Source organism: Cyprinodon variegatus, unplaced genomic scaffold (assembly GCF_000732505.1).
Source record: "Cyprinodon variegatus isolate N-32 unplaced genomic scaffold, C_variegatus-1.0 Scaffold560, whole genome shotgun sequence".
Classification (NCBI taxonomy): Eukaryota; Metazoa; Chordata; class Actinopteri; order Cyprinodontiformes; family Cyprinodontidae; genus Cyprinodon; species Cyprinodon variegatus.
This window is the reverse complement of record NW_015151013.1, coordinates 349,100-376,411: the sequence shown is the minus strand read 5'-3', so window position 1 is coordinate 376,411 and position 27,312 is coordinate 349,100. Positions and strand designations below refer to the sequence as shown.

The 27,312-nt window shown below is 37.4% G+C and overlaps 1 protein-coding gene across 1 annotated transcript in view; it reads right to left on the bottom strand.

Moving 5' to 3' along the window:
* The window catches only part of LOC107095623 (VPS10 domain-containing receptor SorCS3-like), an 88,042-nt gene that overhangs the window by 21,474 nt on the left and 39,256 nt on the right, over nt 1–27,312 (bottom strand). Inside the window, exons 7-23 of the mRNA XM_015391789.1 lie at nt 23,722–23,840; nt 21,059–21,148; nt 20,684–20,863; nt 19,311–19,457; nt 18,278–18,380; nt 17,168–17,244; nt 16,972–17,063; nt 16,097–16,204; nt 12,469–12,586; nt 12,215–12,348; nt 11,603–11,716; nt 11,048–11,219; nt 2,901–3,087; nt 2,495–2,628; nt 2,033–2,156; nt 1,611–1,723; nt 1,182–1,316 (exon numbers count right to left, since the gene is read on the bottom strand). Of these exons, the coding sequence (XP_015247275.1) occupies nt 1,182–1,316; nt 1,611–1,723; nt 2,033–2,156; nt 2,495–2,628; nt 2,901–3,087; nt 11,048–11,219; nt 11,603–11,716; nt 12,215–12,348; nt 12,469–12,586; nt 16,097–16,204; nt 16,972–17,063; nt 17,168–17,244; nt 18,278–18,380; nt 19,311–19,457; nt 20,684–20,863; nt 21,059–21,148; nt 23,722–23,840 (2,147 nt within the window). The remainder of the gene's footprint in view (nt 1–1,181; nt 1,317–1,610; nt 1,724–2,032; nt 2,157–2,494; nt 2,629–2,900; nt 3,088–11,047; nt 11,220–11,602; nt 11,717–12,214; nt 12,349–12,468; nt 12,587–16,096; nt 16,205–16,971; nt 17,064–17,167; nt 17,245–18,277; nt 18,381–19,310; nt 19,458–20,683; nt 20,864–21,058; nt 21,149–23,721; nt 23,841–27,312) is intronic.

Below are 27,312 nucleotides of genomic sequence, written 5' to 3'. Positions count from 1 at the left end.
CTGGCCACCCTGCACAGTCAGAGCCTCTATAGACAGCCATTGTGACTTAAAAAAATTGGATTGGAGATTAAAAAATTGTACACAACTGGTGTGTTCAGGCCTTAACTGGAGCAATGGAATCAAAGATGTCTGCAATTTAAGAATAAAAACCAGCTAATCTAATGAGCTACAGGGTAAAGTGGAATAAGAATAAGCCTGGGTAAAGGTGTGAAATGTAATGTCCATGATAACAAGCTTTCTTCTAACATGTCTTTTGGTAATTAGAACAGTTGGAAATTAAAATAGTTTCAAAGTAACCAGTAAAAGGGTCTGATAGGGCAACATCAGTTACAGAAACATTAGAAACATTTAGACCTTTACTGATGATCAAGTCCAAAGTTGGCAAGTTGAGTTTAATACAGTATTTTGCTTTAAACCAAAACTTTTAAGCATATCACACAATGCTTTGGCAACTTTGTCTTCAGGGTTGTCAACATGTACAAAAAAAGTAGTCATGCCCAATACATATCACAGATAAAAGTATATTGAAATCATAAAAAAAAATCTATTTTGGACTTTGGAGGCCTATAAACATTCTGAAACAAGGCTTGAACGGGGTACTGTACTGTAGTTGGATAGCTGGATAGTCAAGACATTCAGTCACCTAGGATGACTTTTCTATACAGTAATGAATCATTAAACAGAGTAAAAGGTCTTCCCCTAGTCTGTTCTGATGGAGGAAATTGTATATGGGAGGTGTGGTTATTTTTATTTTTTTCATCTAGCCATGTTTCTATTACAAACATTGAAAGATTTTGCTGAGTAATTTTCTTTGATTAAAAATATTTTTTTACTTTTGCAGGGAAAAGGCTTATTTAGATTTCTAGACCTGTTGTATCTCAGATAAGCTGAACATATTTCAGCTTTTCTAAATTTCTCTTTTATTTTCTATTGCATGGATAGCAGCTAATTTGATCTGTATTCTTTCAAATCTGTAGATTAAGGCCTTAAATCCACAAAATAGCAAGGATGGAATAATATAAAACAATTTCCCCACAATAAAGGCAGAATAAATAACACAACATTTAGGGTAATATACAGTTAGGCTTCATAGGAACATGTTATATTTGATCTGCTGTGTTAGACTTTATAAAACAAAAAAGGTTCAAATGTAAAACCAAAATGCACATCATTGCTCTTACTGTATCCAAAGCCTCGTCCCTCCTTTTCTTGTGCTCACTTAACATTTGCTCATCAGGCAGAATAAAGAGCTCAGCTGTGGTTGGAAGTCCCGGATACAGAGACACCATCAGCTGATTTTCAGGAACCCCTGACACCTGTGGGGACAAGACAACAGGACTGACAGATTTAACCCTATTAAGGAGATTCATGTAAGTCATTATAATATCCTGTGTAACTTTATAGCAACAATGGCTGATATCACCTTTAATTCACACCAGTTATTCACACTAGTGACCTGTCATCCCAGATCATCTCAAAAAAGGATCGTAGAGGATATAACATGATAGCTGTGTGGTTATTATTGCACAGGGGTTTAAAATAGTAATGACCCTGAAAGCTATGGGGCTCCGATGTTGGTTTCAGGATAGATCTATTGGGACTTGATGTACCTGTGACAAAGCTGTCCGCACTACACGGCCTATGTCCTCCCTCCACTCGGGGATGTCAGGATTGTGCTCATCAAGAGCTGGTGAAAACGACAACAGCAGTGACCTGAAGAACTCTAGAAAAAAAGAGTGAAGATGTGTATTAGAAAATGAATGTTACTTCTAGTTTATTTTTTGATTAATATGATGTTCGGATTTGTCTTTCTTCATTTAGAAACATACGCCTTAAGTTAATTGCTCTTCCAGACTTCATGTTCACAAAGCGAGACATTTTATTCATTAGATGAGCGTACACTGATAAACACAAAGCTCTGACCGAGAGCCAGCACACATCCCCGACCCCCAAACCCCACCCTCTCAAATAGCATATTGTATATTTATGTAACTGCAAATCAAGTGCTTTGAAGTCTATCTTTTCTACTCACCTTTAACGGTTATAACTTTTGAGTCTTCCAATACGGTGCTTCCACAAGCAACTTGGACTGTGACCTTGTTTTTTCCTTCTCTGAGAAACATGTGTGAGATGCTTCCTTCCAGAGTTATAATGGGCTGAATTTCAAAAGAAAAAGAGATAATTTTTTGAGAAAATGCTGAATAAATACTACATATATGCAGCCCTTGACATGCTGTATAATGAGCAGTTGCTTCTGCGAATATAATCAACAGGATAAAAAAATATGACGATCCATTTGAGCCCGATCCGCCAAGAGAAAGCAGCCACATGCAACATTTTACATTTTCTCGTGGGAAAGCTCTGTAGGTTTGCAATTTTAAATCATTACTGTGGGGCAAGGACAGCAGAGGAGTGGGAGAGTAGAAACAATGACAGTAAACTGGACAAAGATGAATGCTGAAAACAGTAGTAGTAGGAGGAGAGGCTCCCTCACCTCGGAGCTGTTTTCAAACCACCAAAAGAAGGTCAGAGTTCTTGTATGGCTAGGCCAAACTACGGCAGTCAGATTAGCTGCTTTCTCCTTGGAGGCCACAACAGGAGCGGAGAGATAAACACGATCCACTGGACCTTGGGTAGTAGAAAAATACATCAGCATATATACATACATGCATCACATTAATGCAAAACATAATTACCAAGTATTAAATTCTTCACAAGTATTGTACATTTTACTCAATTTGTGTGGTTTTGCATGATCAAACAGTGATATGCATAGAAGTGTTAGGAGTATGAGTGAAAGGAAATTGGGCAGCATCAAAATGTGACTACAGGAAAGCGAAGAGGCTTCATGCTATATGCACTGGTGAAGGAATGAGTAATGATGTTACTTATCCACGTACTAGTGATGTGCAAAAAAAGTGTTGTGCTGTCAGATCCCAGGTTGTTTTCTGCAGTAGCTATCACTCGGTAAATCCCAGTCATTCTGTAGATGTGCTTGATGCCATCGTCAGTCCTGCTTAGGTTAGAGTATGTAATCTTGATGCCGTCCCCAAAGTCAAGCTGAATGCTGGTGCTGGGAGACTCTCCCTATGAATACACAAGATGACACAGAAGCTGTCATCATGGCTTAGGTCAGGACACTTCAGTGAGACCAAGTACAACTGGAGATAGCCCAGCCCGTTACTCAAGTGCTGCACTTGGATGTCCATTGAGCTTTGTCACTGACATCATGCAGGTAACTATGGATGAAAAGTGACATAAATCCAACTGAGAAAATAAGAACAGTAAAAGAACTAAGAAACCGAAAAGGCCACCCAGTGACCAGAAGTATAGAAAAGTTTAAAACTACAGCTTTTTTCAATTAAAATAATTGAAAATACATATGTTTCACTATATTGTATTGTTGTGATTTCATCATCTGCAAAATTACACTAGCAGAAAAGTTCTCGGGTGCAATATCTGGTTATATTTGTAATCAATCCTACTTGCCAATAACACAATGAGCCAGTTGGATGAGTTTGCATATTTTTGTGTGCTCACAATTGAAATAGAGTTGCAGGTAGCAACTCAGGCTAAATTGTGCAATGATATGTGTTATATTCCTCTATGGCATATCATAAACTACTAGGAGTAGAAGAGTAATAGAAAGTCAAATAGTAAAGGCATGAATGTAGCTGGTTTTGTATTATTGACCCTTCAATTAAGACACAAGGAGTGTCTTTAGTTAAGTAGCTGTTTTTTATTCAGACTAAAAAGAACTTCGGAAATAGAAACCAAAATCTGAACAATGTGGAAGATTATTAAGCAAAAATAAAAAAAAATAAAAAAAATGTAATGATCTGTTTAAGGGGGAATGAATACAATGTAAAGACATATGTGAGTACTTATCACAGAATGCTATTGTGAAGCTAATCTATATGTAAAAAGCCTTCAAAAGAAGACCCTTCTTCAGCCCCATTGCTACTAGGAGTGGCCTTAGGCAAAATGACCAGTACTCTTTTGGACTGTAGAGATTACAATTTAACAAATAACCCATTGGACTTAGGAGAAATGTTGCAGTGGGCTGGACTGTAGAAAGCAGGCATTCTCTCAGATGAACGTCAAACATGGAAATCAAACCACAGTGGTGCTATAATGCTATGGAGGTGTTGGGATATCATGGCTTTTATATCTACTTAATCAAACCATCAAAATTAATCAAAATACTCTAAGTTATATTGTCTTATGGCAAAGAGGAAATGCCTTTTAAATTTGTGTTTCAAGGAGACTTCAACTCAAAACATACCAGTAACTGAACAGTATCTCTGACATTAGTCAATTTTAAAGCTTGGGAGTTGACATCAACCAAGATCTTTTTAAGGCATAAACAAGATGCCTTAAGGGTCCTTAGGGTATAGCTAAATTAACCTGGGCTTAATAGTTCATAGGTGCCACAGGTCTGCCAACTTGATGCCGTATGCATGAGCAACAATTAATCATACCAATCAATATTGGTTTGGAGGTTCAAAATAACTAGATATTTAAGTGTTGTTTATATTATACACCAATACATTTGTGTATGTGGAAATAAACACTGCAGTTTTTCTGAACAAAACTATAGGTTAGAATGACTAAATTTCTAAAGCTCATAGAGAGGGATGAGTTAGAATGTAGGAAAAAAAAGCATGAGTGAAATCTTGGTTAACTGCAATCATCTGTAATGGCTTCATCAAAGCAATCAACAATGCTATTACTGTTTAATTTTCTCCTAATTTCTTGCATCCTTTCTTCGGTATAAATGATCGGCTATTAATCCAATATTTTACTGTTAAACCAGGTTAGTATCTCAGGCATTCATAATCAGATTATCGCAGTTACTAACCTGTGTTTCTCTCCAATAGACGTTCCTGCCTCAGATGCCCTAGCCACTGCAGCCACTGCCACTGCAGAGCCGCAGTCGGTCATAGTTTGAATAAAAGCTTTTTAAGTAATCCACTGTCTGTCTTGCCTGAATTCTGGGACCTACTTTCTCGGCCATTACAGATCCAAATCATGTGTGAATTTTAACTAAAGGTGTAAGTCACAATTTGGTGGAAAATTTGCTGCTTGGCAGAAGTCTGTGCTCTCCAAGTACTTTTCTAGTTTTATGGAATCATGGTTCTATGATTAGATGATTTTTCACATAGAATATTTCAAGTATGTTCTTAAATGCAGAGTTGTAATGTAAATAATAGACTGTGATGTTATAGTATAGGTGTGATAGATTTTTATGGTAAACACATCGAAGTTAATCGTAAGATATAGAAATTACATAGACCTAAACACAACGTGACAGCCAAGCATTAGTACTGTAAACTGTGGACCTCATTACATTAAGGTCTTTGATTATCAAAGGTCTGCATGTATTGAAACACATGCAAACTGAGTAGTATGTGCAAAGCTGATCATACCAGGTGTACATTGATATGCTAGTGTAAAATGGGTGGTCTGCTCTTCTTGCGGTTTTGCGCCGGGCGGCTTTTCTGCTCTTGGGTTGATTCGCGGTGTGTTGCATTGCGCGCTGTTGGCATCGGTCTTGGTGGGGTGAGGCTGCGCTTTTGGCCAGGGGGATGTTTTGGGGGGGTCCCGCGGCACTCGCTGTTGGTTTGCGGCGGATGCGCATGGGCCCCGGCCGCAGGCTACCCGGGGCGCCGGCATGGCGGTGGCTGGGGGGCTTCTTCGTGGCTGTCTCTCCTCCTCCCTTGGTGGGGGTCTGATTTCCGGGGCTGGCCCCTCCTTGGTGCCTTCGCTCTTGGGGTCCCTTTGGGCGCTGGACTCAGTGCTCTGGGGGGTGTGCCTCTCCGGCTCTCCACAACCACTATTGAGCATTTTTTCTATGGCTAAAACTTTACATGCACAAGTTCACCCTCACAAACAACTACAGGTGCTAGGCTTCAGGTACTTGGAGATTCACTTCCAAACAGAAACCCCACATTCATATCTTCAGGTAACACAGAGTACGTGTCAGACTTAATAATATTACTTTAGCGATAGTTTCAAGGTGTTGCTTTATTGTATGTCTCGTACCATGTCTTTTGGTTGTGCTGTTCTTTTTTCATCTCGTTACAGGTGATGAAGCAGACTGAAAATGTTTTGTCATTGTCTCCTTTCTATCTCCTCTTTCTTTCATCTTTTGTCCTTTTTTTTCTTTTTCTTTTTTCTTCTTCTGTTTTTCTGCTCTACTTACATTGCAGTGTCCATATAAACTGTAAAACTCCCTGCATAATTATAATAAAGCAATTTATATGCATGAAACAAGTGGAGCAGTATGGCAATTGCCATACCGCTACACTTGTGAAAGTAAAATCTGTTGGGCTCCTTTTGGCATCAAGACAATTATTCTTATTGCCACCTTGCCAGACAGGACACTGTAAAAAAAAAAAAAAAATCCAGAAGATTTTTGACTGAAAGGGAAATCTTAAACATTATATATTGAAAAATATCTTCTTCAGGAAAAGAAGTTATGTTCATGTTAAATCCTTTCATTTGTCATTTTTTTAAAACCATAATATATGTGGGAGATGCATTTATTTCTTGTGCATCACCTATCAAACCTGGGTCAAGTAAGTAAGCTTATGTTGGCTGATATTAGCCAAGAAAATGGCAACCAAATTTAATAGATAACCACCCAAACCAAAGAGTTGCCTGAAGGCCAATACGCTTTAGTGAATTTGTTATTAATAGAGAGCCTTTAATATCACCATGGCCTTGGATGTGTTAAGATCTCTGCAGCTTTTGGATATTGAGATGACTGCCACAGCTCAATGAGAACATCTCTGTTTTGCTAAAATTTTGCCCCAGGCAATATTGGCTAAGTAGACAATGCTCACGCACGACTGATGGGGAGCTTGGCCCTGATACTGTAGCTTCACTGGCAGTGGCAAAGGCCCATTACAAATGCAGCACTCTTAGGGGGAGGATTGTATAGTTCGGGCTTGCAGGTGCTTGGCCAAGCTTTGATTGATTCACATAATTTTTGCACGTGTGTGTCTCTATGGGCTGAGGAATATGGGCTGACAGCAAATAAGTGAAGGATTAACCAGTTCAGTCTCCCAAAACACCCTGCCCCTGCCAGCAAATCCATAGACTATCCATAGCCAAGCACTATAGCAAATGTAAAGAGTGGCTTCCTCCATGAAGAAGTGAACTCCAAGTCAAACCTGCATGAATGAGCATGCTTTTAAACACCATTGCTGGGAATAATATTACAGTAATAGTTTACTGTTTCTTCAGCCAGGCCATCTAAAGGTCAGTTTCCTTCAGATGTTTTCCAGAAAATCTTTGGAAAATATGGAATTAATTCAAGTGAAGTCACCAAATAGGTTAAACCTAAAGGTAATGTAACACATAAATCTATATACATGTTACATGTAATACAAACTACACAACTACAGTTGTGTAGTTTGTATTACTGTTAACCCAAATTCCAGCACAGATTTTGCATGTTCTCCCCATTGGTGCTTGGGTCTCTCTCTGGGTTATCCTGCTTCCTCCCGCAGCCCAAAAACATGACTGTTAAGTTAATTTTCCTTAGGTGTGAGTGTTTGTGTGCATGGTTGTGTGTTTGTGTGCCTCTGTGTTAATATCACCTGGACCACAAATATAAGGGGAGACAACATTCCTGAGCTCAGGCAGGAACAGCAGGGAATCAGTGTGAAAACAGCGGCCGGCAGAGCTCCATAACCGGGACAAGCCGACCAGCTGTGCCCCCCATCGGAGCTAAGGAACCATATCACTAGAGGCGACAGCTTTCTGCTCCTAGCTCAGCAAGAGAGCTGAGGAGCACAGCGGTAGTTCGGAGAGGCCTGCAAGGAAACATAGCACTCAGGGCCCGGAAGAGACTAAAGCTGGCCCGGGTTTACATCGAGGCAGAAAGAGACAATGGCAGGCAAAGGCTAGCCTCTAGAGCACGGGTAGCCAATTAAAAATCATTGGTGTTCGAATAAAGAAATTCATCATTCAGTAAAGGTCCGGAGACATTTTTAATTATGATCTGTTACTCTAAACAGAATTTAACACTGAAATAAATTGACGGTTTTTATGCATCCATGTTATACATTGAATGTTCAAAAAAAAAAAAAAAAATAGAACGTTTTTCCATTTTAAATTTAGAGAGCAACAATCATTTAGTTCGTTATATAGACAATTTCCTGATGTTATAAAACACCTGAAATGACCGTTTTTTTTTTGTTTGTTTTTTTCTTTTTTATGGCTTAATGAGAGAAGTGAGCTTTATGCTGCCCTGCAAGGCTTTTAAACCCGGGTTTGAATGGCGGCAAAGCCATTCTCAAGCACGTATCAAGGTGCTCATTTACGGAAGAGGATTAGTTCCACTGAAAAAATAGAAAAAGTTAACTGATTTTTTAATTTTAGTTCAGTCAGAATTCTGACTTTAATCTCAGAATTTCGGATCTTAATGTAGATGGGCACCATAAAGGAAGAGATGTGGGAGCACTCAGCTTCACTGACAAAGATGTGAGTTCTTGGGCAGGCCAGTAACACATTGGTGGAAAATGACGGAATTAGGTGACTTTTTACGTGCCTGAGGGGTCCCTGGTGATGCTATTTCATTAATGCAAGAGCAGAAGGTGATTAAAACAAGAGAGCTAGTTCAATCTCTAGAACAGACATGGCTGGTTTTCTAACTGACAGAATTCAGCCAGAATTCTGAGATTAAAGTCAGAATTTTCATTTTTTCCCATATCTAACTGAAATATTTAAAAAATCAGTAGACTTTTTTTTATTTTTATTTCATTGGCCCTAATCCTCTTCCGTACACATTCGTGAGCCTGGATCGATATTTATTTTTGAATATGTTCATGGTAGGGAATCCTGCTTTACAGTACTAGGTTGAACCAAATACTCAAAATGTGCAGGGTCACCTTTGAGCACCCCATTTGACTTTTCTTTCATTAGTTCTTCCAGCAGTCCACACTTTCTCTACTTTCTTTTTCTCTTCATCTTCTCCTTCTTTCCCACTGCCCAGCTTGCAACAGGTTTGCCTGCTTGGTCTAAAAGTGGCTTGCAGCAGCGACCCAGACTGACACAGCTCATTGGCTAAGGTGTATCACGTGTAGCCTGGTCCCGCTCGCTCTGGAGGGCTTTACCATATTAACAGGAGAAGCGGCGCAAGTGAAGTTAGACACTCTCATTGGACCACATGCGGTAATTTATACATGCTTTAAATCAGGTGGGTTCTGGATTAGCCAGCAGGTGGGTCCGGATCCAGAACGTGGTCCGCTAATCCCTGACCACTGCTCTAGAGGCTAAATGCTGGAGATGAACAATGGACCACTAAGGATTTGAGGAGCCTGCAGCCAGACTGAGCACAGGGATAGGATGAGAGAATACATTAACTCATCCGTGTGTGTGTTGGAGGTAGGAATTGAAACAGTCTTTCTAGGGCTAAATTAAAACAGCTTTTTAAGCCATTCACAAGCCTATTAAGAGAATTCCCCACTTCATTCTTTGTCAAGATCATTTTCTCTATCTCCCATTTTTATGTTAAAAAAAAAGCTAATCTCTGTGGCCTTATTCACTGAAACAATGGTTAATTCATGATACTTCCTCATCTCCTAATTTGTATACTTGCCAATGTAGTATTTGAGACAACAGTATTGCAGAATTTATGGATTTGAAGCTATGATCTAAAAAAAAACCTTGTTAGATGACATGAAAGATTACACACTTTAGCTCTAAGGGGCTATCATTTATCACTGACAATTGTCTGTCCTTAAAACACAGTGAAACATGTTTTATGCTTAACTTTTACTTATGGAAAACCACATACAAGTATTACAGGTTGACAACATATTATATTTCCGTACAGATACAGTAAGAGACATTTACTCTTGAAAGCTAGGCAGTAATAAAAAAAACAAAAGAAATCTAAAAGAGCTGGAACAAACACAATAAAAGTATTTTTTGAATTCTATTTTGTTTGTTGTAAAAATACTATTTACCTATTTTGCTTTCTAAGTAAAAACTGGGATTTTTTTTTTCTTTTGCATCCACTAATTAAGTTGTTTTGTATTTTTTAGAAATGTGTGTTAAACACGCTTCAGAGTTTTGTGATATAACAATCTAGTCCCCATGATATCTGTTTACATAAGACAGCACTAATGTGTGTATATTAATAATTGATGTTCTAATAAAGTCCTCGACAAAGCAAAAACACCTTAAGAAATGAAATTCTCTCCTCACATTGAACAAAACAGTCATTACACACAATACAACTTGCAACAAATGAACAAACCGGTCTCTGTTAGGGCCCCCGAGCTTTTATCAAATGCTCATCAGGCACACAGGTTATATATTTTCATTGTTTTGGCTCTTACATAAACAGCTACAATCCTCATGAGTATTGAGAGAAATATCCCTGTTCATCCTTCCCTTTAAGTCTTTGGATAAATCCTAATGAGATTCTGAATAGATCACGTCTTAATTATTTTTCTGGTTAACTTGACTGCAATAAGCCATTATATTGCTGTGTTGACCAAAGCACTGTTTTTAGCTATGTGTGAAATAAAACAGTTGTGGAGTTCCCCAGTGCTGAAAACATTAAACAAAAAAAACAAAAAGTTTTATAAAAATGCCAGGATTTTGGGATCTTACTGTATTACAAATTCTGCAGGAGAAAAGTAGAACCTAGTTTTGCACAATGTTTAATCAGCTTATTCAACATATGTTGAAAATATATCAAATAAAATTTCATATCAAAAACCAATGATAAACCATTGAATACTTCCCTTATTATTATAGACATTCTTACCAACATCTTATCCAAGCCTATAAAATTAAAGAAAATTAAGCAAAAGCAAACTTAATGAGGAAGCTAGTCACTCACCCATGTTGTTTCTCTCTGCATAATTAGGTATGAAATGAATGAAATCCTGTTGCATGCAATAAAGGTCTTTAAAATCAATGCCTGACCAAAGCTACGGCAGTTCAGAAATTCCCTTAATGCAACCAATAAAACAACACTTAACAACATTTAATAAAACAGAAATCATGTCAAATTCTTACTCACATTATCAAGGTGGATCATAAAAGTAACATTGCTTCCAACGGTGGCACTGAGCTCTCCATGGCTGGTGGACAGATGGAGGCCCTGGGGTGCTTTGGGTTGACATGCCACTCTCTTGGGCGAGTACACATTTCTCCCTCGCTCCTTACAGTTATTGGACAAAACCTTACGGTATCTTTTAAAAATAAAGTAAAAAATAAGCATCCTTAAAAAATAGGCAACATTTCTACTTTAAATTTTAAAGAGCAAATGCTTCCCTTTTAACACATATTACATTGACAATTTCTTATATTTAACCACTTTTTAGAAAAGCAGTGAAAGTGTTTTATCAGCACATGAGTATACATACTGTAATATATTCACTTTCCAAGTGCCCACTTTCTCTCTTTGTTTATCTTGAAATAAATAATGCAGATGATACTTATAAGATCCCTTCGTCTTTATTTTGAGTTATCTAGATTGTAAATTATCATTTTCTTTTTTATATTCCAGCAGATCATAAAACATGGCAAGAGAGAATTATATTTTTTCAGGGACTTAACGTTGAGACGCACTTACCCTGTGCTGTTAAGGAAACTTTGGCTGGAGCTGCAGCTTTTAGCCACACCATTTGGATTATACCAAAAAGCAGGAGAGCACTTTCCATCTGCCTGACGCTCCCACCCATAGTCACTGCCAAAAGAATTTGATTCAATAAAAAAACGCAGTACATCATAAAATTATAAACACTGCTTCTCAAAATAATCTACAAGCTTTTGTAGTGAGGCTAATTTTTCTCAGTTAGAGCTTCATGGAATATTTTAAGACTTTAACTGGAGACACGATTGTCAGACAAGCAAGATCAAAGAGAATTTCAGATGAATGGATAAAATAGATTTAAAATTCATTTAACGATCCATTATTAACTGAATTCTAATAAGTAATTTGACATTATGCAAATCAGAAAAGCATGATGAAAGTTCTAAACTCCATCTAAATTTTTCAAGATATAATTAGAGTCACACTGCAGTAAATGTGCAATGTACTGTGGATACTAAAACACATGCAGTTTTTCCAACTGATACTTTAGTTTTCCTGTCACAAATGTTCACAAGTATCTTAATTACATTCAAATGTATTATAATCTCGAAGTTGCACAGCTTGTAGGAAAACAAAAAAAATAGTCATTACCATTCAAAATCATAGGCTGTGCAGAGGCATGGCTCTGAGGAGTAGATCCTGGAATAATCCTGAGCCAACATGCAACGGTTGCCAGGCCGGCGCTTCATATAGATCTGCTTCTCACCCATCACACAAAGCTCTCCCTTTTTACATAAAGTAAATTGTGTTTTTTTTGTTTTCTTTTTACAAACATGAATTCAACAACAGGTTAACATTTACAAGTAGTGTGCAATGGACAGGCATGAAAAAAACATCCCTGTTACCTTGTTGTGCAGGTACCACGTCTGATAATCTCCATCCATGCATCTCCTGCTAAAGAGACCCTTGTAGTCAATCTTGATAAGCTGCCACTCTGACCGGTGGCTGAAGTGTCCAAAAAAGCTGAAAAATGAGACATGAAAATACATTTTTTCCCACCTGGGAGTTTGCTGAGGTACAGACATAGACTCATATCCCTAATATGTAGAACTACGTTTTGTTTAATACAGACGCATTATGGGAACATTAAAATGTACTTATTTTTTCACTCACTTCCTTAGCCAAGTTATACACAGCATTTAGGTTTAAAATATTACTTTTTCCTAATAAATGGTTTAAAATCCAAAATATAAGCTCAATTAATTAATGTTTAATATTTATTTATTTTAGTTTTTTTTTTTTTTTTTGCTTTAACAAATGACACATTTAAACTTACAATAAAGCCTCATCAAAATTACCTTGCAAAGTATTCAAACCCCTGAACTTTTTAATCTTGTCACTATACAACCACAGAACTGTTTATCTGTTGGTAAGTGTATGAGTCCAACACAAATAATGTGCTATTGTAAAAGTTTTCAATGTTACAGCTGAAAATCTGAACTCTGTGGGGTGAATTTGTATAACTGTTACCCAAAATCCTGTCCCCCAAAAAAGGCTTTTTTTTGGTGCAAAAACATGCATATATTTAATAATCTAGAGTATGACAGCATTAGGATTTGCAGCTTCAATTTTCCAGTTTTGCCACAGATAGGTCTGCAGTTTGACAGTGCAGTTTTAGCAATTGAATATGCTCTAAAAGTAACAATTTTACTGTAGGTCTGGCAGCATGTTTAGGACAGTTGTCCATGTTTGAAGGTAAATATGTTACCTTGCAAGCAATATGAATTATCTCAAGATTTGTGAATTCACAAACTCTTAGAAACATCTTGGCAGAGGCCAACTTATGCATTAGCCTCGATACAGAAATGTTTCAGACCATGAAATGTAGGGACATATATGACTTTAATGCATCAACCAGAGGCAGAATGTCATAAAACGGGGCAGATGGACCCAGTATTCAAGGTGAGACAGCCAGTAGGAAAGTTCTAAACGTTTATTAAAACAAACATAACTGAACAGAAGCACGCTGCTGTTGATCTGCGGTTCGCGGCTGCTGCAGGAAAGGAGTTGGGGCACCGCCCAATCACTGACACACTGGTTTAGGGAGAAACACAGGTAAGTGACCACTATCATCTGAATAGAAGATGATTATTAGAGTGAGTCACTTACCTGGTTTAAAAGATTGGTCCACTCAGAAATGGACAGATCCGAGTTCCAGGAATCCATCAGAGTGTGAAGGCAAGTTCCGAGTCCAAGTTCAAGCATCCAGATTAGACCGAAACGTATCTTGGAGGACAGGTTCAGAGTCCCATGCATCGAGCATCCAGCTCAGACCAAAATGCACCTAAGAGGACAGGTTAAGAGTCCTGTTCGTCGAACATCCAGTTCAGACCGAAATTAACCTTGGAGGACAGGTTAAGAGTCCTGTGCGTCGAGCATCCAGTTTAGACCGAAATTCATCTTGGAGGACAGGTTACGAGTCCCATGCGTCGAGCATCCAGATCAGACCAAAACACACCTTGGAGGACAGGTTCAGAGTCCCGTACGTCGAGGATTCAGTTCAGCCAGAAACGCACACGGAGGCAAAATCCAGCAGGAGTACAACTGAGGTTCAGGCGGGCAGATTAGGCCGGGACAGACAGGACCAGTTGGTGAGAGGGAACGGAATCAGGAAAACAGAATCACTAGGGAAATGCTGAAACGCTCTAACCAACTGGTTAGGGAAAATAACTCACCTGAGGACACTGACTTGAAAATAAACTTCTCACTGGAGCAGGGACAAGAACCTTGGAGCTAACTAAAATTAACAAAACCGACTGGCCGGGGAAACAGAAATCAAACAGGGAACAAACAGAAGGCAAACAATGATCTAGCCATGATAGCTGAAACTGGGCCCAATATAAGAGAAACCGGCAAGTGGATGAGTGATGATTAGGAGCTGGACAGAGTTAAGCAGGAGAAAGGCATGAGTAATTAAGGTAGGCTATCAGGGCAGATCATGACACAGAAGGCATGAGCAAGAAAAAAAAAAAAAAACATAGGTGTGCGGGTTTTAGCTGGAATATGCTCTATTTCTTTTTGAAAAACATGCAAAAGGACACAGTTTTTGCCTTTGTGAATAGGAAGGTGGTTGCACATTCCCCGCTACCAGATTTGCTAAGTTTGATTTATCAGTTAAATCCAATAGTTATGAAACAAATCAAGCTGATACTGCTTCTGTGATCGGTTAAAAACTCAACATGGGAAGCAGGTGCCCAATCAGGTCCAAGCATTGTACTCAATGTCCCTCCCTTTTGTGAACACTTTCTAAATGATGCTTTCCAGATTGATATGTATAGCTCAATTTGAATTCTACACGGTATCAATCTGGCTTATGCCAGGTTAGTAACTCTGCAGCCCATTTGCAAACCCTAACAGTCTCCTCCAGGTCTGTCCTGAATTAAGCTTCATCCAGCTACCCTGTTCCTGCAGAAGAAATGCATACCCAAGGAGTTATGCTGCCACCACCTTAGATTACAATGGGAATGGTATGTCCAGGGTGAACTTCATGGTTGATCTTTTCATTTTGGGCAAAATATTGTACCTTGGTCTCACCTGATCAGAAAGGAATACCATTAAATTGTGTGAAATTCCTCTGTCTTTGCAGTCTTTATTGTTCACTTTTATTGTCCAATAACTCTTAGGGTTGGTTATGGCTATCAAAGGGGAGTGAACATTAATACAAACACAATTATTTTTGCATTTTTTTTTTACACATTTACCCATAACTTTGCATTGGACTATAAATTAATGGTATAGTGGAGGATTTTTGTGAATTTTTGAAAAGATCCACTCTCTCCACTTTTAAAAGAAAAATGCACATTGCACGACCCCTGAACCTGCTTCCGAGAGGGAACGTTTATTAAACACGTGCGAGAGCATGCACGAGCCCATTGCTCCTCATGCACGCTCTGTTTAAAAGTTGCTATTGCATTGCTCATACAAGCTTACTTTCCAAAGGAAGATTTGCAATTTTTCAACTATGTCAAACTGAAAATGGGGATGAGTTTCCTGACCACTTATTTTGATGATCCACCCAGAAAAAACATCCTCCACTATACCTTCAAAATCCTAATTAAATATACTATTCTTTGTGGTGAAGTGATAAATGGGGAAATAATTTATATGAAAATGATAAAGACCTTAAGTAAAAACTTCTGATGCAATAGTGCAATAGTCTGCTGTCATTCAATATATATAAACAACACCTTCCAAGGAAATGTTCACCAATGATTGTGGCAAACCAAGAAAATTGATATAACCTAAATCTCTAACTAAGCTCTTACCACTGAGTGCCCAGCTAGATCAAACATACTCACCAGCAACACAGACACAACAATACGCCTTCAAAACCAATGCAAGACAAATGTTTTATTGTTATGCCTGCTCATTTTAATGTGAAACACTTGTGGATATTTTCTCTTTAAACGTTAAAATGAGCCAATTCTTCAGTCTTGATATCTACCTATTCAGTACCTGGGAGTATTTGCTTACGTGATAATATGATTGTCAGATTCAGGCTCCATTAAAACGCCATCCACATACAGAGGCACCAAGGAGAAACTGTGGCGATCCCATTTCTTCCCTTCATCAAGACTGATCCTGCATAACAAAGACAATATCTGTCAGTGCATCAAACCCCCTGTAGTCCAGTTTATCTTGCAGAAGTGGGGAAATTTATTGTTTATTTCATGAAGACAGCATCAAATCGTGCATGTATACAAACCATACAGCTGGTAAACAGTAAAGGTGAAATATGATTTAAGGTCATTTGGCTTTTGCCATGTTTGAAAAATGGAGCGCCATGGCTTCTCTTCTTTTTGAAAAATTAACTTGACAGCCGACTGAACAAAAGAACAAATGTCCCTCAGCCCAGGTAATGTTTGAAGGTGACAAAACATCAGAAAGAAAGGTATGACTCAGATTCCAACATCAGAAAAAGATTTAGGGGTTTCAAATCACTTTTCTCTGAGCTTAATCACTTTTGACAGCATTGTAGTGTGCAGGGACATCAAAGTAGATAGTGTTACAAAGCTCCCACAATGAGGGACTTATGAGGGCATTCTGAGTCTCATATTTCCATCCTGCTCCACCACTCATTTACATAAAAGCACTCAAACCTTCATATCCAACCAAGAGTACAAAGCTGTAGCACACTCTCTTCTGCTGGAAATGACAGCTCTGAAGCCACACTGGCGATACAATAATCACCTAAAGTTTGCCCATCAGGATTTTAGAACATTAAGTGTAATCATATGCTGATCCTCCCCCCCTCCAAAAAAAATTACATCCAGGTAATTTTCCACTACACCTTCGCACCTACAATTCCCAACTCTGGTATGCTGCCTGTAACAACGTGTGATACCCACCATAGTTGGCGAATTGGCGTTGATGCATGAAGAACTGCGAGCAAAGCACCTCCATTGTCAAGAAACCAAATGTTGTACTCTTCATCAAAAATCTGAATTAATTAGAAAAGAAAAGGCATGACGTCCCATTTTAGTGTCTCACGCTTTTTTTTAAAGACTTCAACTGTTTAGCAAAAAACCTATAAACTCCTCTTACCTGTCTCCAACTATTCCCTGCATCAGATGTAATAAACATCCCAAGGTTGGTAGAGGACAGCTCCGTTCCAATGTTTCCTGAGAACAAAGGCAAAAAAACAACAACATACAGTGTATACAGTGCCTTGCAGCCACAAACTTTGAGATATTTTTCTAGGGGTTTTCTGTGAAGGACAAACTCAAGGTAATGCCTGATTGTGTTATAGAAGGGCAATGATGCAAGTTTTTTAAATTCTAAAAAAATGAAAATTTGAAAGGTGTTGCATGTATACACCACATGTTACTACACTGTTACCCCACAAAAAACAAGTGCAGCTAATATAAATAAAATAAAATTGTCTGACCTATACTAAGAATCTATATGTCAGAAAATATCCTAAACATATGTTCCATAACTATATGTTTACATGCGTACCACCATAAAGCATGGTGGTGGCAACATCACACTGTTGGGACAACTTTCTTTAGTAGAAAGGGTAGGTTGTCGGAGATTAGGAGCCTAGATTGAGTTAAACACAAGCAATCCTAGCAGGAAACCTGTTTTTGGATGAAGTAGACTTGAGACTGCCCAAGTCTTGGCAGTATTTGAAACCTTATCTTCACAGACACTCTCTGTCCAGACTAATAGAGATTATGCTTTTTCGAAAGAAAAATAAGTTAAGATTTCAGTCTCCAGATGTGCAAGCTCAGCCATAAAATTATGAATTATTCTTGTATTGTTATTAACAGACAAATTTATGGGACATTGTGATTTTAACGTGATGAAATGTGAAAGGTATTAGAGGTACTAATATTTTAGCACGGTGTAATAAATATATATATATTTATTTATATATTTTTTTATTTTCTATTCACTCATCTGCATCAGTGTGTTGGTGTTTCCTCATTTTTCACAGGAGAACTAGAACAACCAAATATTTGAGGCCCCTAAAACATATTCAGAATTCAAACATTCTGGATCTGATGCCAGTGACAGAAAGGGGACAATATGCAATTCGTTTTGAACATTTCAGCTGTCACGTGGCAGCAATACAGTCATCTGAGAAACAAGGAATGTGCAAAGTCTCACTGCTTTCAAATGCACAGCTATCTTTTGTTCAAACAACTGTACCTGTGGCCACAATGATTCCTGGGACAGACTTCTTGCTTGTGATGGGCCCAGATGTGTAGGGATTCTCTGACATCTCCAGATGAAGATGCAGCGAGCAAAATGGCTGTCAACAACACAAAACAGCGTTCGGCTGAGCTGAGACACAGTGTATCAAGATCTTAACAGAGGCGGCTGTAATTAGCGCTCCTTTCTTATGATTCTTCCCACTGAGAGAAAAGTGCTAACATTTTCAGAGGTCGTTTATAAAACAAAGATACTTTGATCCTCTCATCTCCTCTCCCAGAATAAAAACAGGAAATAGCTGAGGGGACACGGAGGGCATTTGAATTGTTTCATTCCAAAGCAAACAAGGCATGTAATTAAAATTCCCCAAGATGCACTGATAAAACTCGCAAAATTGATTCAAATCATTTCACTCATCTTCCTTACTGAAGCAAACTAAAAAACATCAATACAGCCTTTCAAAGAGCAGAAGCTGTAGGATGGGGGTGCCATGGTGGGCTGGTGGGGGGGCTGGTATGCCGACAACAGCAGAGTGGTCATTTGTGGAGCACACTGAAAGACTGTAACCTGCTATTAGCTGAATAATATACATTTTCTCTCTCTAAAGGACGGACTGGCTGGATTAGAATCCATAATAATGGCTGAATAACAACATAGCCCCTTAATGTAATTCTGTGTAATCTAACATTCATTAGTCCAGCGTGACTACAGGTAGTAAATTGAAATCACAGAGGTTAATGGAAAGTCAGGACCTCAGAAAATAATTGTGATGACACCCTGTGCCTAACACTACTGATAATACAAATATTTCCCTCAGCAGCCAAAAAAGGCATGCTGATGCTAATGCTGGCACCTGGCCGTGTACTAATCTCACTCTGAGAGAGAAAAAACAAAAAACAAAAAAAAAAAACATAAAAACCTAAGCACAACTGATTAGGTTGAAATATACTTGACAATATACTTGTCATGTTCTAGCACTAAAGAAAGCAATTGTATATATATATATCTTGCCTAAGAGCCTCAAGCTTACCAGAATGCAGTGAAGGTTGTTTCCAGCCACATCTGTAGCTGGAGCTGGTAGCAGAGCCCAGGTTTGTCCTTTGTTGTATGTTATGAAGGTCTTTATGTGATTATCCACTATTTTGTTAGCAAGATACATGCCGTTTATGCCCTCAACCTGAAAAAAAAATTGTTAAAGTAAAGGAAAAAAGTGAATAAAAACATTAAAACATTTTGAGTATTTTGATTATCAATTTAAAGGTATCATATGGAAAATCAAACTTTAAATGCAAAATTTTGATATTATTTATTTATTCATTTATATCTTTTGGCTAAGATGTTTCATCTGTGTTTTAAATAAATGTCATGCACATTGCCACGTGCATTTATGCTGTGCATTTAATACAGCTTAAATCTTATGGCACTTTTTCAAAAACAACACAATGTTGTGTAAATTGGTAAGGTAAAATATTGATAACCTTAACTAAAATTAAGTGACACAATTTGACCTCAGTTTTCACTTAATTTGTGGATAGAGTACACAATTTTTCATCTAATCTCTGAGCATTATGAAGACCAAGATAAAGGCATGGCAAGGAAATTAAACAATATCCAATGCTCGGAATATTCTGAAGAAAGAGAAATGCTGAATCTATTATTTGAAAATAAAACGAAAATACCACTACTGATAATCTACTAAGACATGTAGATGTGCAAAAAGAATACAGAAATCCATGTAAACACTGTTAAATATCTGCATCTCTTTTTAAAGGTTGCAAAAAACATGAGATTATGGCAGATGTACTCGTTCCAGCATCTATAGACTGAAGCATAAAAAAGTAAGAATGGCCCAGTCAAAGTTTAGACCATGAGAACTAGCAGAAGGAGTTTGAGCCATCCAGTCTGAGTTTGAGCATGGAAATTTTGCAAGAATTATTTTTTCTCTAGAAATGTGAAAAAGGGAGNATACTTGCAGTTAAAGATGTTTCATTGACTTGCAGCCGTTGAAAATATTCGACCCTACTCTTCTAAGTTTTATTTCAAACACATTTTAAAAACAGCATTTGCCTTTTTTCAAATATCTTTATAGCATGCTTTACATTAGTTTAGTAAAATTCCAACACAAAACAAATATATATGTTTTTGATTGCAATTGGACAAACCCTGAAAGGGAGAATGACTTCTTCTGAAAAGGAATGTAATATGAAATTGAATCTTAAGAAGCAAAAGTATTTAAGAATCAAATATCACACCATTTAAAAAGGGGCAAAGAAAGAAAAGAATAAACACATGATCATTTAATAAAGTCATGCTTCAAAATAGTTGCTGTATTTTAAATTTGTTAGTTATTGTTGTGTGATGACTTAAATTTAGCTGCAGTCTTGAACAAAGCTAACAACAAACCTTATAAAAGTCAACCAATAGGTTACCAGCAGGCCCTCTGCTGGTTCTCAGATTCTCTAATGAAAGGATGAAGTAGACCCCGGGGGAGTCTGAGATATACAGGCTGTAAGTGTTGTTCTGGTTCCACTCCTGAACGGCAGCGAAAACCTGCTTCTCATCTGTGCTGATAATATGCATGTCCTGCAGCGGTGGAAAGATGGGCACAGACAGAGAGAGAGAGAGAATATGGGTGCAAATGGAGAAACATAAAAACAACCCAAAAAGAAGTCGAGTTTTTTTTTATGTAATGTCTTTATAAATATTTTGCACAGTTTGTCCTCTATAAGAAAAGATAGAAACTGTGAATAAATACAAAACATTAAGTCTGTTGCTTACCTTTGGCAAACAGTACTTTGGTAATTTCATCTGCCTGAAGGATTCTCTCATGTAGGAGACAAAATAACTGGCTCGTCCTGACTTGGTAACCTTTGTGGGAAAGAAACTGTCATGAAGATTGTGTAGCATAGATTTTTGAGGGGAAATCATAGATAAAGGACAGGATACAGTGTTATAAAAATGGTAAAATAACAATTTTGGGCCATGCTGAGATATTGACAGTATTAGTACAGTTTAAAAAAAATACAATGGTATTACAACCTCTTGTGCTTTTTAAAATGTTAAATTGTTTTCATATGTTTGTACTGTTTTACCCATACAAGCTAATCAACCCATTTGGACAGAATTTGATTTACTACTCCACTTGGTTACACACATCCTAATAGGTAAAGTGCTTAGCTGCTGAGTATGTATGTGTCAGAGATCAACAGCTCGTCGCACTATCATTAAATATTTATCTTGGGGTCAAAAGTCTAAAATAAGCATGGGCTGATTTTGGGTATCAATGTAGAGCAAAGTTTAAAAAGTAAATGTTTGAAAAAAAAATACCTTGACAATTTTAAATCCCTTTTAAAGATGTTAACTTTGGCTGTATGGGGCACAAAGCAGCATTACGCTGCCCCTCCCCCACTTGTTCCTGAAGGCTGCCCAACAGATTAGTGAGGAGGTCAATTACACTTTTGCAATGCCTGCAACTGACCAACTAGGAAGATAATGTAAAAAAAAGAATGGTTGAAAAAAAATGCCTTTGTCATTCAATTAAGCCCTTACTGTGCCCTAAATTATACCATGTAAGCTTCAGGAAGCATGTCATTCTTAAATTGAGCAAAATGCGCAATTAATTAACCGTGACATTGTAATACCAGTGTTTAATCTAAAAAAGATAAAAATGGTTAAAAGTTATGTGTAGCTAAACAATATTATATTAATATTTGTTAATGTAATTATTAATATTTGAAGTTATATTATTCAACTAAGTTATTATTTAATGTTTTGACTGGGCTATTTTTCTTTTTTACTTATTTCTTGTTTTCATACCCTCGAAAGTTAAGCTGAAACAAAGTATACTGTATTTAGTCTGTCCCTCAGTAATACAATATCGCCAGACCAAACTATTATCGGGCTCATAAAGATGGATTTTATTATAATTGGGAGATTTTCAAAGTTTTCTTTAAACTCTAGAGTAAGATTAGTATAGTTAAGGATCCATCCTCATTACACGATTCAGTTGATAATTATCAGAAAAACTTAATGTGTCTGAAATTTCAGACAATAATTACTTAGAATTATTTATTATCTGGGAGGTAACGTTGTGAAGTGAAACATTTCCTGAAGGAAGCAAATTAATTCATAATGCATGACTGATTTGATAAAACAACTGCTCACGCATGTGGCTCTGTGCAGTGTTGAAGGCTAAACAAAATTTACAAGCAAAACAGAAATTGATATTACCACCTCAATTAGTCTAAAATGGTGATCCGTCCAAAATTGTTTTGGCTTTATCTACAGCGCATCTTAATGCGCTACACCCGTCCCCAACCACAGGCAGGCCAACAGTAGTTGATTGCTTATTTTCTAATCAACTAGAAAGATGGTGTTTGTCCCCGAACACACTACATTAGGGCTCTAATGGAATAATCTATCGAAAATCAATGAGCTGAATTTTCCCAGGCCACATTTTTGAGGATGTTGCACTTGGCCGTTCCTCCCCTCCCAGGAGAGTTTGGAGGTGTTGAAGACGGCTTATTTTGTTGTAGCCCAATCGATAACCTCATTACTCTTTGTCAAGTTAAATCCAACTGCCCCGAGCAATGAAAGTCACAAGAAAGTCATCTCAGCCGCCACAGCTGTGTGCAGACACTCTACCTCTGATTGTCCAGTTACATTCACCAGCATCTTCACAGCGTCTGCCTCTGTCTCCGTGGTCAATCTCACCTCAGCTAAATGTAATTTAGGAATTTTATTGAATCACAGTTTATGCCGCGATTTCTTTCACCCCTTTTTCATTTTCAGTCGAGTCTGCTGCAGCACATTAAATCATGAAATCTTTGAATCCATAAATAGAAGTCATTTCGGAATGTTTATGTGAAATTAAAATGTGCTGCCCATCCTGACAACTTTCAATGAAACTTACCCAGAGTCAAACAAGGATGACCAAATGCATTAAGTCTGACCACCAAGAAAGAAATTGCTTAACAGTGGAAGGAAATCAATGACAGTGGAGGACATTGGAAAATTAAATTTCTAATAATGACCCTGACTGCGGCTGTCTAATTGGAGTCAAAGTCATGGAGAATGATAATAAGGACGGCGACCTGTCTTTTCATTGTTCCTTTGCCATCTGCCTGTAGTGCACAAAGATATTTTTTTCAGCTATAGATTGGATTATGTCTGTGCAGAAACTGAAACACCTTAGCGTGCCCTGACACGAACGAGACAAAACATAATCAAAACACATATCAGACCGGCGGGGAACAGGTGTGTTGGAAAAAGCTATTATGTGAGGTTTGATGGAAAACCGTAAATTGGTTGCACAAGGGAGCAAACATAGAAACAAAGAAGTGGGTAAAAAGCATTCAAAGTTCACAGAAGCAGCCACCTTTAAATGAAAAGATGAGGGAAACTATTGAGATCACGAAAAAGTAATCTTTTGCAATGCAAACCTGTGTGAAAACATATTCGTCCTGCACAACCAGAGAGTTGGTGTCTATGTGTCCAGGAAAGAGGTACTGTCTGTTGCCCTCAGTGCATCTCTGTGCTCTGCACTTCACGTACTGAGCTCCTGAAGGGGCAAAAGGAAATCAATAGGAAGTAAATTAATACCATTCACATTTAGACTCCACTTGGTATGCACTAGAGATGCAAGGGAATACCAATAATATAAACCAACTTCAAATATACAAAAACTCTTTAGAGTTTATTCCTACTTCCAAAATGTTGGTGCTTTACTTCTAATTAACAGCAAAAACTGGCTGACATGTATCAAATTTAAAATATTCTCATGGGCATGTAGTAATAAGATTTGTATAGAATAAATAAACCACACTTTTAAATAATAAGAGTTGGCAAAAGTTAAGCAGTATCTAATATGATCACAGGTTGTAGAAGGAGTTTTTTTTTTGGCATCAGTTAACTAAATGAAATCTTCTCACCCTGCTGAAAGGTATTTATTTTTAACCTTGCTTTTTGTGGTTATTTTTGCAGAAATTCCCTCATGTTGAAACCACTCTTGCAGTCAGAGTAGGACCATGGTCACCAGCATCCGCTGGTAACTTTAACAATTGAATCCATTTAAACGGGTGTGGAAATGGGAATATAATGCACAGCTTAAAGGGTTGGTTCTGGTTCTTTTAAAAAGAGAATTGTTGAGCATTATCTTTAGAAAACTAAGAGGTATTTGTACAGTTCTGTTTCCGATAGCAAAAACCTTTTCCCATTTCACCATGAGCTTGTGGAAAAACCAAGATAGGTATACTAGTGAAGGTTCTCAGTCCCAGTTATAGTGATTCCAAAAAAAAAGAAAATTAAAAACAAACCACTGGCCTTGGTTTCCAAAGTTTGAAGACGTTTTGATTCCCATCCAAGAAGCTTTTTCAATTCAAAATGTCAAGAATAGTGTTGAGTTTGAGGTTTTATACAGTAGCCCAACAAAGCCTTGTTTTTATTTTGAAAACATACAAATTGGAACAAATTCTTTAGTCCACTGGAAACCAAGTCCAGTGGATTGTTTTTTATTTTTGTTTTTTTGGAACAAGATAGGAATGGTAGAGAATGCAACAATAAATCATATTACAATACTTGTTAAATTTGGTGGTGATTTCTTCATTTTAACATTATCTGTGTTTCTGTGCAAATTTATGCTTTGTTAACTCTATCACCCCCCCTCATCAGCAGCAAATTGCCATTCTACTCTAGCTAGACCAATAACAAATCAACTTTTGGACTGTGCATCATTTAAGCAGCAGCATCGGCATAAGATGGTGTGACAATAGTGAGCCTTTCTAAGCTGGTTAAAAGTCAGATAACAAATATTTTGAAACTACTATAATTAAAAGAAGAAATAATTTATGATTGTTGTAAAAATTGTACTAAGATGAGATTAATATTAGGAGAATTCTAAACCTCACTTCTGTGTTTTCTGTAAACACTCAAAAGTGTGATTTATTTGGTGCCATCAAAAATATTAAGCACAGAGCAATTAAAGAGTGACTGGACATTTTAGTTGGCAGAACTAATGCACCAAGTAACAGATTCAAGATGCTGCAACGCTTTACAATTAATTTTTCAAACTCGTCGGAACAACTTCCATTGACAAGGATTCCTCTAAATGCAACACTTTGATATCACACACCAAAGTGATAGGAGCTTTTCCTGGATGTTGTTGTTTTTATTTATAAAGGAAAGTAAATGAAGAGGAGGACAAAGCCATTTAAAATTAAACAAACAAGAGAGGATATCATATAAATATATCAAGCACCAATATCTTCAGGAGGGATCTTCACCTTATTACTGGTAAATATACACGCCTGCCAAAAAGGGTGGGGCAATGGGGTATGTCGTCCTGGATCCAGCGTAGAGCTGGGAGCAGGAACCAGCCCCTCCAACTTAAGTGCATTTTATTTATCAATATATTTTTTTCACAGACCAAAAACATATGTAACCAAAGAATGCACTTTTGTTTTCGTATTTAAGTTAAAAATCTTTCGCAGTTATTATTTTCCACCAATTTTCCATTGCTGTATTGGGGAAGTGTCTCCAACCCCCTGTTCCAACCAAGTGGCACTGATGCTGCTTTTTAAAAGTTTATTTAACTATTCCGATAAAATACATCAGGCTAAATCTTACTATGATGCAGGTAGACACAGCAGAATATAGGTCAGGCAGTGATTCCATCGCTTTTACACAGAAACTGAGCCGAAGGTACGACTTAACTTTGTATCAATGTCACTACTGATAGCCCTCTCTCTGGCTGTTATTGTTTGTTCCAGCTCTTATGGTGCTTACAAACTTTGTAGTTTTTGTAAGAGATCTGTTGTTTATCTTTACAAGATGAAGTTTCAATTAGTATCGCTCATATAGGTATTGTTAAGAGGCTGCTCGAATTTAGATTATGCTGACATGAATACCAGCTGCGGAGGTGTACTGTAGATGAATAAAAAGACAATACTACTGTAGAACATTAACTTAAAAAATATTTTGACCATAGTATTTTGTGCTCCAATTTAAGCTTGTCTCACAAACAGAAGTCCATAGTAAGGATTAGTTGAGACTGGAGCACGTATAGAAAGCCAAAAGTCCCACATCCATCCATCCATTTTCTGACATGCTTGATCCCAAGTGGAGTCGCGAGGGGTGCTGGTGCCTCTCCAGCTATCTATGGGCGAGAGGCGGGGTACAAACTGGACAGGTCGCCAGTCCATCGCAGCCAAAAATCCTACATATTTAATATACTTAAAAGTAGCAAGATTTCTATTCGTAAAGATCAATATTTCAGTGCTGCTCGTGATTAATGAATTAACTTCATAGAAATATTTATTTTATCTTAAACAATAAATCAATAAATATTTCTTTATTTAGGTTATCTATTGCTATTTCCCAGTCATTGAATTTATTTCAACATTTGCCTAACAAATCCAAATTTTGTCGTGCTACCTGCAAATATTAAAGGTTACTTTAATACAGTATGTGCAGTTTTATGCATGGTTTTACCAAATATTTGGATCAAATATGGATCAATCAAGACCTTAGCTATTTCCATACCTTTTATACATATATTATATACAGAAATTATAGAGTGACCTGAGTAGATTGGTTGTCTACATTTCAAGAGTTTTATCTAGTTATTACCCTCATCCTCCTGTTTGTCCTGATAAATATTCTCTGAATCCGAGTTCTTCCTTAAATGCAGTGATTGACCTGTTGGTTCAGGTTCATACTGGTATGGTTTTATATCCATTGCTTCCACAAACTCTTCCAGTATTTCTTACTGTTCCAGAAAGGCTTCTTCTGTAATTACTACTATTAAGTCATTGGAAAGTGAAGGGGTGTTCTTGTCTATTCAGTGTTTTTTTTTTGTTGCTGTAACTTAAAGTTACAGCAAATCTGAAAATTATCCAGTCACTCTTACAATCATACAGTTGCCAACTGAAGAAGGAGATTGATATAGCATATATCTAATGTATTTGATTAAACCCCTGTCAGGTGATAGGGGATATTTGTACTGGAGGTAAATGAATAATCAATAAAGTCAGTAC